General features: G+C 42.4%; 2 non-coding genes and 1 gene segment (V, D, J or C); 1 reads left to right on the plus strand and 2 right to left on the minus strand.

Moving 5' to 3' along the window:
• Positions 1–5,971: 5,971 nt before the first annotated feature.
• Positions 5,972–6,564, minus strand: LOC131705265 (Ig kappa chain V region K29-213-like; the record flags this gene model as incomplete). The annotated part of the segment is given in 2 exon segments: positions 5,972–6,285; positions 6,465–6,564. Coding segments are annotated over 2 exon segments (387 nt in total), but the record flags the coding sequence as incomplete, so codon positions are not given.
• Positions 6,565–7,718: 1,154 nt separating this feature from the next.
• trnaq-cug (transfer RNA glutamine (anticodon CUG)) lies at positions 7,719–7,790 on the plus strand. The gene has a single exon. It is a non-coding gene; the product is annotated as a tRNA-Gln (tRNA).
• Positions 7,791–8,972: 1,182 nt separating this feature from the next.
• On the minus strand, positions 8,973–9,044 carry trnaq-cug (transfer RNA glutamine (anticodon CUG)). The gene has a single exon. It is a non-coding gene; the product is annotated as a tRNA-Gln (tRNA).
• Positions 9,045–12,539: the final 3,495 nt, after the last annotated feature.

Here is a 12,539-nt window from a genome sequence, read left to right on the forward strand (position 1 = left end):
ACTGCCACTGAAACGAGTTGGGATCCCAGACTGCAGGGTACTTGCAGAATAGATCAGGAGTTTGGGAGCTTCTCCAGGTTTCTGTTGGTACCAGGCTAGGTAGTTGCTGTACACTGCTGTGCTGACTTTACAGCTCAGAGCGACTGTGTCTCCTGGGAGAACAGATTTCACTGCTGGAGTCTGAGTCACAGTATACTGTCCACTGGATTCTGAAAATAATAAATAATAATATAGCAAATTATAATAAAATATTTAATTAAATGATGAAACACAATAAATTGCAAACCCTTTTTTTTCATTTCACCAATTTTACTTTTAACACTTATGTAAGAATTGTCCCAGAAACATATATTCTTTGTAAAATACATTTTCTAAATGATTCTTACCCTGAGTGCAGATGACAAGTGCCCAGATGAAGATGCTGATAAAAGTCATTGTTGTTGTGGATTCTGTTGCCATGAAGGGCAGCTCTCAATCATGAAGTGTTAAACTCACAGGGCTATAAACACTCCCAGAGCACTGAAGCATGTGCTGCCAATGCAAAGTGTCTTTTCTATGCAAATTGTCTTCCTTGGCACAGCAGCCACTTCTAGTCAAGCAGTGCTCTTAAGCTTAAACTCGTTTTCAGCTGATGCAGTTTATTTGCCGTTCAGAAGCCATTCAGAAGCTGTCTCAACTTACTGTGAATATTTTAAAAAAGTAAAGAACATGAAAATTCCTCTAAAAGATGTATTGAATTCAGTGTTTTAGTTGGCTGAATCAGCCCTCTGTTTTTCTTTTATCTAGATTAAAGTTGGAAAATGCTTCCAGTACCTGCAGCAGAAAGAATGTGTGCATATCATGCAAGGATGTGAGAAGAGAAAAGAGTAGGGATGAAACAGAGGAACAGAGAGCAGCAGAAAGCATGCAAGTGGAGTATAGGGAGGAAGAAAAGGGAAGCAGAAAAGAGCAAAGAAACAATGAGAAAGTATAGGAGAAATCTTTCAAAATGACATGAACCAGAACCACAACTTAATGAGAATCATTTGACAAACTCACCGTCAAAAGTTCTCTTTTCAGCTCAGTCACTAGGGAAGGCAGTAAGTGGAGTAAACCGGGCACTTCCAAAGAGCCCCAGGAAGAATGAATATCCTGATGCAAAAATCAGAACATCAAAAGAAGTCTGCAGCATTGTGCCCTGTGCACGTTCAACCTGTCTGTCTGTCGTTACCATGAGAACACAGAGATGCTACTAGATGGTTTGAAAAAGGTTTGCAAATATATCCCCATAGGAAATCTCCTGGTCGTTGGGTCACTTTGCAACTGGCAGATGAAATGCTGCCTTGGCCAGTGTGACACATGCCAAGACCTTGCTAGTTCTATCAATCAGGTAATACAAGGCAATGATAATGAAGATACAATTGTACACTACTACCAATAGATGGCTAACAATAAAAAGGAACTGCTTGAGTCAACATTACACGATGCCAAGGAGGAGCTCAAACCCAGCGCACCATTTTGCGGAGTCACAGTTTTATTGCCAAGGTGCAACTTCACCAAATCAAGACACTGAAGATGAATTGAAATGAATGTGAAGCTATACTTCAGGAAGATTTCTCAGAACACTTCCCTATAAAGCAGGAAGCTGAAATAATGTGAGCTCCCTGGATCACAGAAGGAGTGCCTCTGTTTCCACCAGTTCTCACAGCTCAGTCTGTTAGTACTTCTTATGTTGTGCTCAGTGATGAATGGCAACATGACACATTTGCAGTTGTTTGCTACAATTGGGCTATTCTTGATGAAGCCTCAACTTCAGCCAACATCTCTAACTTGCACATCTTTTCTGATGGTGCTGCGAGCCAATTTAAAAACAGATTCATCTTGTCCACCCTTACCATGCCGAGCAATGTACACTGTAGTCTGCATCGAGCTGATTGGAGCTTTTTTGCCACAGCACATGGCAAAGGGCCAGTTGCTGGAGTTGCAGGTAAAGTAAAGCATGCAGTTTGGAGGCGCATTCTGCAAAAGCATGCTGTTGTCAACACAGCAGAAGAATTTGCTAAGGTGGCAAAAGAAGCATGCCCAAATGTGAGCATCATTTATATTACAAAGCATGTGGTAAAGAAGGCACAAGATGAATGAGCAAACAGGTGGGAACAGAACTGTCCAAAGAAAACCCCAAACATGCACAGCATTCACTATGCTAGAACGCTTAGCAACACTGAACTTGAGCTCAGCACAGTAGGTCCATTTGTGGAAGAAATCCAGCCTGACTGGAAAGTGGTCAGTGTGTTTGGCATTGTGGATCAAGCAACAGCTATGGTAAAGTATCCATTCAAAAGCATTGAACTGTCAGTAAATGAGTACTGCATTGTTATGTATGAAGGCAAGTGTTCCCCTGGCATAGCTGAAGAAACTATACCGGCCCTGCCAGAGGAGCTCCTCAGTGTTTTGCATCCATGCAAAGGGGGCTGGAAGTGGCCGACACAAAAGGATGTAACGTGGTGCCTTGCTTCATCTGTTCTCAAAAGGATTGATGCCCCAGTACCTGTGAATACCCAGGGAGTATATGCCTTTCAAGAAAACATTACAAACTCTGCAGACACTTCACTGTGTGAGCGCTTCAGCTTGCACTGTGTTCACATCCATGCATTTTTCACAGTGGTTACGTCAGTTACAGGACCTGGTTATGTCAGATACGTCATGTTTGGGGTTCTAGTAGAGGTTAGAATAGGAGTGGTGTCAATTGTTTCCTTACATTTGAGGACCAGACACTGTTCATTATTTTGTGCAGCTCAACATATAATTGCCTCTTTATTTCACAAGGCTTATTTTGTTAATGTCAATTTTATGATACGTCAGTTACCAAATAAAATGTCTCTGTTTTAATAAAATGATTTACTGATTATTTCTAATTTCAATTCCACCGCGGGCCACTTTGAGAAATCAAATTTAAGTGGAGGGCCGGATGTAAATATCTTGCCCTCCCAACCCCCATATGAATGCTGCTACCATTTATGAACCATTTATTATTGTTAGTATGATGTATCTGTTGTGTTTCAATAAGATGAAGTAGAGTAGTGTTTCGATGTGTGTCTCACGTTTTTAATCTCACTTGCACAGACTCACAAAAAAACAACACAGGTAGCATATATATGATATTCACTTGCAAAACATAAATAAAAAAATCAAATAGCGGTCCTGCCGAGGCCTATTTGCTGCTCCTTGTGGACCTTTTCTTTGTGGCAAGTTGGTCACTCTTGGGGGCAAAATCAGGATATGATTAAATAGTGATAGTTACATCAGGATATGATTAAGTACAAAATACTACAGGTTAAACACTTGGCAGATTACAATATTCTGAAGTACAGGATTAAATGTAGTAAAATAGGGGGCAGATAAGAGCAAAATAAAGCATATTTAAATGAAGGGTGATAGTGTCCCAGGATACAACAGAGGAGTTCTACAGGTGCTGTTTGAAGAGGTGAGTCTTAAGGAGGCGCCGGAATGTGGTCAGGGACTGGGCAGTCCTGACATCTGTAGGAAGGTCGTTCCACCACTGCGGAGCAAGGGTGGAGAAGGAGCGGGCTCGGGAGGCAGGGGAGCGTAGCGGAGGTAGAGCTAGTCTTCTAGTGCAGGCGGAGCGGAGAGGTCGAGTGGGGGTGTAGGGAGAGATGAGGGTCTGCAGGTAGCTGGGTGCAGTCTGGTCAAGGCATCTGTAGGCTAGTACAAGAGTCTTGAACTGGATGCGAGCGGTGATCGGGAGCCAGTGGAGTGAGCGGAGTAGTGGAGTAGCGTGGGTGAAGCGAGGCAGAGAGAACACCAGGCGTGCAGCAGAGTTCTGGATGAGCTGGATTGGACGGGTGGCGGACGCAGGGAGGCCAGCCAGGAGGGAGTTGCAGTAGTCTAGGCGGGAGAGTACCAGGGCCTGGACCAGGAGCTGGGTAGCATAGTTGGTGAGGAAGGGTCGGATTCTTCGGATGTTGCTCAGGAAGAATCGGCAAGTGCGTGCCAGAGTGGAGATGTGCTGGGAATAAGAGAGGCAGGGGTCCAGGGTGACTCCAAGGTTCTTAGCGGAGGAAGAGGGAGAGAGTGTGGTAGATTCCAGAGGAACAGAGATAGAGAGATCAGAGGAGGGGCTTGCGCTGGTAAGCGAGTTTGACACATCGGGAAGTGAGCAAAGTTTCCGTGTTGCATGTGATTTACCCACAAAAGCAGTTTCATTTGGAAGGCTTTCACGGCATCATACATGTCAGTAATAACATGTTTGCGACCCTGCAGTTTCACATTCAGTGAGCTGAGATGGTCCGTTATGTCACATAAGAAACCAAGCCAGCTCTCATCCCAAAGCTCCTTGATTTCTTTCCCCTTCATTTCCATGAAAAGGGCGATTTCCTCACACAACTCAAAAAATCTCTTGAGCACTTTTCTCCGACTTAGCCAACGCACCTTTGTGTGGTACGGCACATCATCACATTCGGCATTCAGCTCATCAAGAAGTGACCGAAACTGGCAGTGGTTCAATCCCTTGGCCCTGATGAAATTCACTGTTTTCGTAACAACGCTCATTATGTGTTCCATCTTCAGTATTTTGCCACAAAGCGCCTCTTGGAGTATGATACAGTGGTATGTTTTTAGCTGGCCTGGGCAATTTTCCCCCTGCATCTTCTCTCGCACCTGCGCTACCAGCCCACTCTTTTCACCACACATAGCTGGAGCCCCATCTGTTGTCAGTCCCACCAATTTCTCCCACGGCAACTTCATCTCATCTCCACACCTCTAGACCTGTTGAAAAATGTCCTTCCCTGTGGTAGAGCCATGCATCGCTATGACACCCAAAAGCTCTTCAGTGACGGATAGGTCGGGATTCACCCCACGGATGAAAATTGACACCTGAGCTGTGTCTGTAGCGTCTGTGCTCTCGTCAGCAGCCAGTGAGTATGCAATGAAGTCTTTTGCTTTTTCACTGAGCTGATCCTGCAGATTGGTAGCTACCTCATCCACTCTCTCGGCTATGGTATTTCTCAAGAGACTAACGTTTGCAAATGCTTGCCTTTTGTCTGGACACACTACCTCGCTAACTTTAAGCATGCACCACTTTATGAAGTCATCCTCGGAGAAGGGCTTGCCTGATTTAGCTATTTCCTCTGCTACGATGAAACTTCCCTTTACAGCCGCATCACTCTGTGATTTTGCCATGGTGAACATATTAAAGACTTTTGTTTAACTCTGCCACCTTCTGTAGCCTTTGCTCTCTATCCAGGTACCCATAATTGTCTCTGTGTTTGGTTTGTAGTGGCGTTGTAAGTCAAATTCTTTCAATACTGATACACTCTCTTTACAAATTAGACAAACAGGGTTTTCCATGTGCTCTACAGACATATATTCGATCTCCCACCTGTCCTGGAACGTTCTGTTCTCTCTGTTCACTTTCCTTTTAGCCATTTTTGATAGCTGGCTAGCTTGCTAGCTATTGCTGAGTGAGTGATTGTGTTGTGACAGGTTTTAAGTTAAGTGTATGCGTGACACAGCACACTGTAACGGAATGCTCAGTGTAGGCCTGTGAACTGTGCATACATGCCGTGGTTCACGCCAGAGCGTGCAGTGCATGATGGGACTTGTAGTGAATAGAGAGCCGAAGGATAATGTAGTTTGTATTTGTAATGTAGTTCAATTGTTTTAAAAAATAAACATCATTCTGTTTGTATATAGAATGTGTTGCTGATGAAGTGGAATCATTAAAAGAGTAAAATGAAAAAAAGGAAATAATACAATTTGAAGTTAAATATGCAATATATATATATATATATATATATATATATATATATATATATATATATATATATATATATATATATACATTAATTGAAAGAGAAGTAAAATGTTTGTTTTACTTTATTTTCAGCTTGTATTTAAGTATCAGAAAATGAACAATGTTCACCTGCAGTCCTGCTGAGGGAGGTTTTTGTACGGGTGTGTAGCACTGTGTGAACACCCAGCTACTGCTGGGGTAGTGTGCACTCTGACAGTAGTAATCTCCTGCATCTTCAGCCTGGACTCCACTAATGGTCAGAGTGAAGTCAGTCCCAGATCCACTGCCACTGAAACGAGTTGGGATCCCAGACTCAAGGGTACTTGCACCATAGATCAGGAGTTTGGGAGCTTCTCCAGGTTTCTGTTGGTACCAGTTTAGGTAGTTGTTACTGTACACCGCGCTGCTGACTTTACAGCTCAGAGCGACTGTGTCTCCTGGGAGAACAGATTTCACTGCTGGAGTCTGTGTCACAGTATACTGTCCACTGGATTCTGAAAATAATAAATCATAATATAGAAAATTAGAATAAATTAGTGAATTAAATAATGAAAACGCATTACATTTCAGCACATTTTCATTTCATCTTTTTAATTTCCCTGTTTTACTTTGTATTAAGAATTGTCCCAGAAACAGATATTTCTTTAAACATGTTTTTCTAAATGATTCTTACCCTGAGTGCAGATGACAAGTGCCCAGATGAAGATGCTGATAAAAGTCATTGTTGTTGTGGATTCTGTTGCCATGAAGGGCAGCTCTCAATCATGAAGTGTTAAACTCACAGGGCTATAAACACTCCCAGAGCACTGAAGCATGTGCTGCCAATGCAAAGTGTCTTTTCTATGCAAATTGTCTTCCTTGGCACAGCAGCCACTTCTAGCCAAGCAGTGCTCTGAAGTTTAAACTCATTTTCAGCTGATGCAGTTTCTTTGCCACTCGGAAATAAACAGAAAAAAGTTTTATCTTGCAAACAAAATAAATAGCTTATAGTTTTGTTTGTGTTGAGTTTGTACAAACACAGCTATTTCTCTGTCTTCTCCCTTCTCTCAAACAATTCATCTTAGCCACAGCTGTGATTATGTAGCTTTGTTACACAGTATAAATAATTATTAATTGTAAAATATTAAAAATCAGACCTACAGGTTAACAGATCCATCATAAACTTTGTGAAATCAAATCCATTCAAGAAGCAAACATTTTGATTTTGCACATTGCTAATGTTGAGTGAAAAGTTTCCAGTTTTTTCCTGTGGACCCCCTGGACTGTCTCTGAGGACCCCAGGTTAGGAACCACTGCTCTGGATTAAAGAGCATCATTGGATTACTCTCTCTCTCCCCCTTTTGTGGTCACAGAGTGTAGTTCAGTTTGTCCTGTTTGGTGTTTTCTCATTTTAAGGTTGTGGAGAGATATTCTCATGCCATAAGAGACAGGCTCAGCTGACTCAACTTACCGTGAATATTTTCAAACAGTAAAGATCAGGAAAATTCCCCTAAAAGATGTATTGGTATCTTCATGATTTCAGCGTTTTAATTGGTTGAGAGACTCTAATTGATTTATATTGTCCTTTGAGCCACACTGTGTGACTCAATGACCTAATAAAAGTTTCGTCACCCCAGCAAGTTAAAGCAGTTGCTTCCAGATTGTTTTAATACATGCACTCCTTTTCCAGTCGGCTCCATAGCGTGGAACACTCCCTGTTTTTCACAGAACAGGACAGGTATAGAAGCCTCTAACCTGTTCTTAAGAGTGTCATTATGCACATTTGCTTGCAGTTTAAACAATGGCTCACAGGAAACCTGTCCCTGGAAGATGAACGGATGTGGTTTCAGCACCTGTTACATAGAATAGCTCCAGCCCTAATACATTGAAACCGTTTCAAATAAAAACAAAATTGACGAGAGTCCCTGCAATGGGCACCTGTATGGGTGGTTCCATGGTGTAATGGTTAGCACTCTGGACTCTGAATCCAGTGAGTTGAGTTCAAATCTCAGTGGAACCTGTTGCTATGAAGATATTCCAAAACCACATTATAATTTGGTAGAAATGAAAGAATATTTGTGTGTTTTGACATTGATTTTTAATTGCACACCAAACAATTGTGGTTGCATGTATTCTTATTTTTTGCTTTCTTGTTCACACTATACCAAAAACCCATCATCGCTCGACCGCGTGGTCCATCGGTAGCATGTCTGACTCCAGATCAGAAGGCTGTGTGCTCAAATCATTGAGATCAAACTTTGATGTTATTAAAACCATGATGATTTCTGTCAAGGTGTCTGGATATGAGGGGAGTGGGTGGGGTGACAATATTGTTAGGGACCAGTCGGTCACCATTTAAAACAGCACCTATAGGAATGTAAAACACTAGAGGTTTGACGGCACACTTACAAGAAGAAAAGTCAAGTTGAAAAAACGATGGGTTTGTGGTTTCATCGATGTTAATTTGACGTTGATGAACACAGCTGAACAGGGGAATCAGTACTGCTAAGGTGTAGTTAGTTGCTGCCTCTGGTTATTTAAAGAAGTAAAAAGGATGGATGAATGAAATAATAATGGTGCAAATGGAATGGCTCATTGGTGTAGAGATATGATTCTCGCGAGAGGACCTGGGTTCAAATCCTGGATGAGTTTGTCATTTTATTCCTTGCTGTTTGTTTTTTGTTCTTCTTCCTTCACATTGTCCCCTCCCTCCACCTCCACCCCACTAGCGGTCAAGAAAAAAACACATTTGCATAATCACGCTCCTTAGGTTAGACGGCTTCTCTGTACTGGACTGTGAAACACAGTGAGCATTTCACGCTATGCACTGAGTGTGTAAAGGACGAGGTGGCAGCGTGGTTCAGGCGATGGACTGCTAATCCATTGTGCTCTGCATGTGTGGGTTTGAATCAAATCCTTGTTGCAACCTCCTTTTTTCTCCTCTTGACAAAAAAGTGTTCATCCTGCGAGTACTTTGGCTGCGTTTGGTATGCTGCTCCTGCCAGTAACAGAATGGGATACAAGCGCAGGCTCAGCTTGAGGAGCTAAAATAAAACAGATAAAAAAAACACAGCAACAAGCACTCTGGGGTTTGAAACCAGGATCTCCTGTTTGCTAGAAAGGCTCTTTGACCATCTAAGACTCAGCGCCCTGCATCGCTTAAAACCTGTGGCAGAGGCCTTCAGCATGTGTTTCCCAACTACAGTCCCACCGAGACTTGAACTCAGATCACTGGATTCAGAGTCCAGAGTGCTGATCATTACACCATGGAACCGATGGGGATGGTCTCCGGGTGCAGGGCCCGTCGCTCCTGCTGCTCCAAGATGTCAAATGTTCCTGCTGACGCCCCTCAGAGCGCCCGGCCTTGCTCACAGCCGTCAAAATGGCAAAATGTTGTACCGGTAGCAAAATATGTAGAAACATCACATTTTAAAACTTTGTCAAAATCTCCGACCTGTAAAATGTCATACCTTATTAATTATTTCTATTGAAGGTACTACAATTTGATGGGTGCTGGTTTGTTGTCAAAAGCAGAGCACTGCTGGTGTTTCGTTATGTCTGTGTTTTAATTTGGAAGCCTCATGTTTGTTCTTGTGCTGTGTCTGTGTAAATGTGTGTGCATACGAATGAACTGGAAACAATGTCATGTTTTCTTGTTTGAAATGAGCTAGCCAAAAAAAGGGAGCTTTATTTTCCACCATGCTGCATTTACGAGTGTACTTATTTCCACACATTTCTATGTTGTGGGTAACTATTCAACACTAGCTGGTGTGGTCCTTGCTTTGTTTAACAAAACCTCTATTTCATAATCCCATGATTAGTACTCACTTTAACTTAAGAAAAGCCTGGCTTCAGTAGGCCTACTTTGAAAAGACGATACTGTCCTGCAGCGAAACATGTGTGTGAAGGTCTTGGTTTTCTTTGAAAAGACGATACTGTCCTGCAGCGAAACATGTGTGTGAAGGTCTTGGTTTTCTTTGAAAAGACGATACTGTCCTGCAGCGAAACATGTGTATGAAGGTCTTGGTTTCTTCGGTGGAAGTTGAGGAGGGACAGGCTCTTTATTATCACACTGCTAACACTTTGGTGTTTGTGGCATTTCTATAAATACATTTCTTATGTCCATCGTTAGGATTCTGTTCTGCTTTTTTAAGTGCTTCTTTTCCTCTGATTGAACTGCTTCATCTAACGCTAAGTGATCATGAATACGCGCTCGTCCTGTGACATGTGAAGGCGGGGCAGTCCTTGAGCAGATGGTCACAGGATAGACATGGCAGGCACACGTTGTGCTGATTGGTCAGAGGATAGACATGACAGGCACACTTTGTGCTGATTGGTCAGAGCATAGACATGACAGGCACACTTTGTGCTGATTGGTCAGAGGATAGACATGACAGGCACACTTTGTGCTGATTGGTCAGAGCATAGACATGACAGGCACACTTTGTGCTGATTGGTCAGAGGATAGACATGACAGGCACACTTTGTGCTGATTGGTCAGAGGATAGACATGACAGGCACACTTTGTGCTGATTGGTCAGAGCATAGACATGACAGGCACACTTTGTGCTGATTGGTCAGAGGATAGACATGACAGGCACACTTTGTGCTGATTGTTATGTATCACACTACAATGCCTCAGCCCTTCAGCTGTTGCAAATTTGTGTTGTAAGGAAGCAACTTTACTTCATGGGTGAATTGAACTGTCACAAGCCGTGTCCCATCAGCAAGGTGAGTCCCTGGATAAAATCTCCTTTTCTCATCGGAGTTGATTTGAACTCCCTGCATTGTGAGCTTGTTGACAATGTCCAGGTCAGTGATATATGCAGGCAGATTTAAAGACAGCCCACCACTTTATCTGAAGCCAGAAGGTTTCCATTGACAGTTACTCCTCCCAGCAGTGTTTCAAACACTTCTCTGCTCTCCACTGTAACTTCATATGTGTCCTGTTGCTTAGGAACACAAGCAGATCCTTTCTGAAATCCACACTGTTTATTACTGGCATTGATCTCATCTTCAGCTGAAATCCACACTGTTTATTACTGGCATTGATCTCATCTTCAGCTGAAATCCACACTGTTTATTACTGGCATTGATCTCATCTTCAGCTGAAATCTTCCTGTTGTCCTTGACTAGAACAGCACTGGATGATGTTTTTTGTAAATCCTGTTTTCAGCTCCTCTGGTGTCCCCAGCATGTCTGGACATGTTGACTGTGTCCTCTGTGCATCCCAAACTCCAGGCACACAGTCCTTTACAATTGCAACAGCCCCCATAATGTCCAAGTAAAATCCAAGAAAAATGAATATTGAAGGAGAAAATGCTAAAAACAAAATTCCCAAACAAGGCTCTCCCCACTACCCATACGGAACAAACACATATTTGTAATGTATGAGTCTTATATGTGTCAAACATCATTCTTGAAATAAGTATAATATTCAAATATACAACACCTGGCATTTCCAGACAGTCTCCCATTCAAGTACTAACCAGGCCCATCCTTGCTGAGCTTCAGAGATCAGATGTTCTCAAGGTGACATGGCTGTAAGTGAAAGAGCGCTCTGGTTTAGTGTCTTTCATAGTAACTAATACTGACTGATCTGCGAGAACAATGGAATAAGCAGATTTCTTATTCAAGACAAACTAACACTTGTTGCAGCTCTAGACTCCACACATACGCATCTCCAAAATTGGCCCCATTTTAGTATATGGAAAATATATTAGATATTTGGTAAATATTTGTTTTATGTATTGTAAATATATGGAGTAATAATAAATTCTTATGAGAAAAATACATGTTGTATACATTTGAAATATATAATTTAATATGTGTATTAATACAGTATATGATACACATTAAAAAGACTCATCAATTACAACAGCGCCCGGTGCTTAAGAGCACCTTAGTAAAGGAAGCAGAGTTACAGAATTATGAAGGATATTCCATGCGACAATTATAAATAACCCCAGGTTAAGAACCACTGCTCTGGATTAAAGAGCATCATTTTATTACTCTCTCTCTCCCTCTTGTGGTCACAGAGTGTAGTGCAGTCTGTGCTGCTGGGCTGTGGAATTGCAACAGAAATCCCTTCCCATGCTGGTGGAATGACATGCTGTAACCTCTATGCTGACACACACTGATGTGAGTCTGCAGGAATAACTGGGGTGTGGGACAGACAGCTTACAGCAACTCTCAGAGAGGAGAGTAAGGGAAGAATCATTGTGTTTAAAATGCTGGCCTGCTAAAGGGACATTTTAACATTGTTTAATATTATTATTATTATTTATTTCTTAGCAGACGTCCTTATCCAGGGCAACTTACAGTCGTAAACAAAAAAGAACTGCAGCAGTACTAAAACTTTTTTTTTTCCTCAATTGTTTATTCGTATAATCAAATCGCTGGTCAGCGTAGCGGTCTCCACTGGGACCCAGCAGAAAACGCCAAATCGACCCGGGCAGCGTTGGAGCTCAATGTGTTACGGCCATCAGTGCTTACTTCAGGTCAGTCAAAATAATAAGAGTTACGCACTTAAGTGAGCCCAAACACTCAAGGGCTACTTCTGAATATTGACATTAACACTGCCAACTCAACCCAACCAAACCCCCTACCCTAACCCAAAACCCAACCCCAACCCCAACCCCAACCCCAACCCCAACCCCCAAATCCCAAACCCCAAACCCCAAACCCCTAACCCCAACACCCCAACACCCCAACACCCCAACCCCCTAATTATCGCTATCTGGGTTTCAATCAAATTCATTTCTGGTTG

This window comes from Acipenser ruthenus, chromosome 35 (genome assembly GCF_902713425.1).
Source record: "Acipenser ruthenus chromosome 35, fAciRut3.2 maternal haplotype, whole genome shotgun sequence".
In the NCBI taxonomy this organism is placed as follows: Eukaryota; Metazoa; Chordata; class Actinopteri; order Acipenseriformes; family Acipenseridae; genus Acipenser; species Acipenser ruthenus.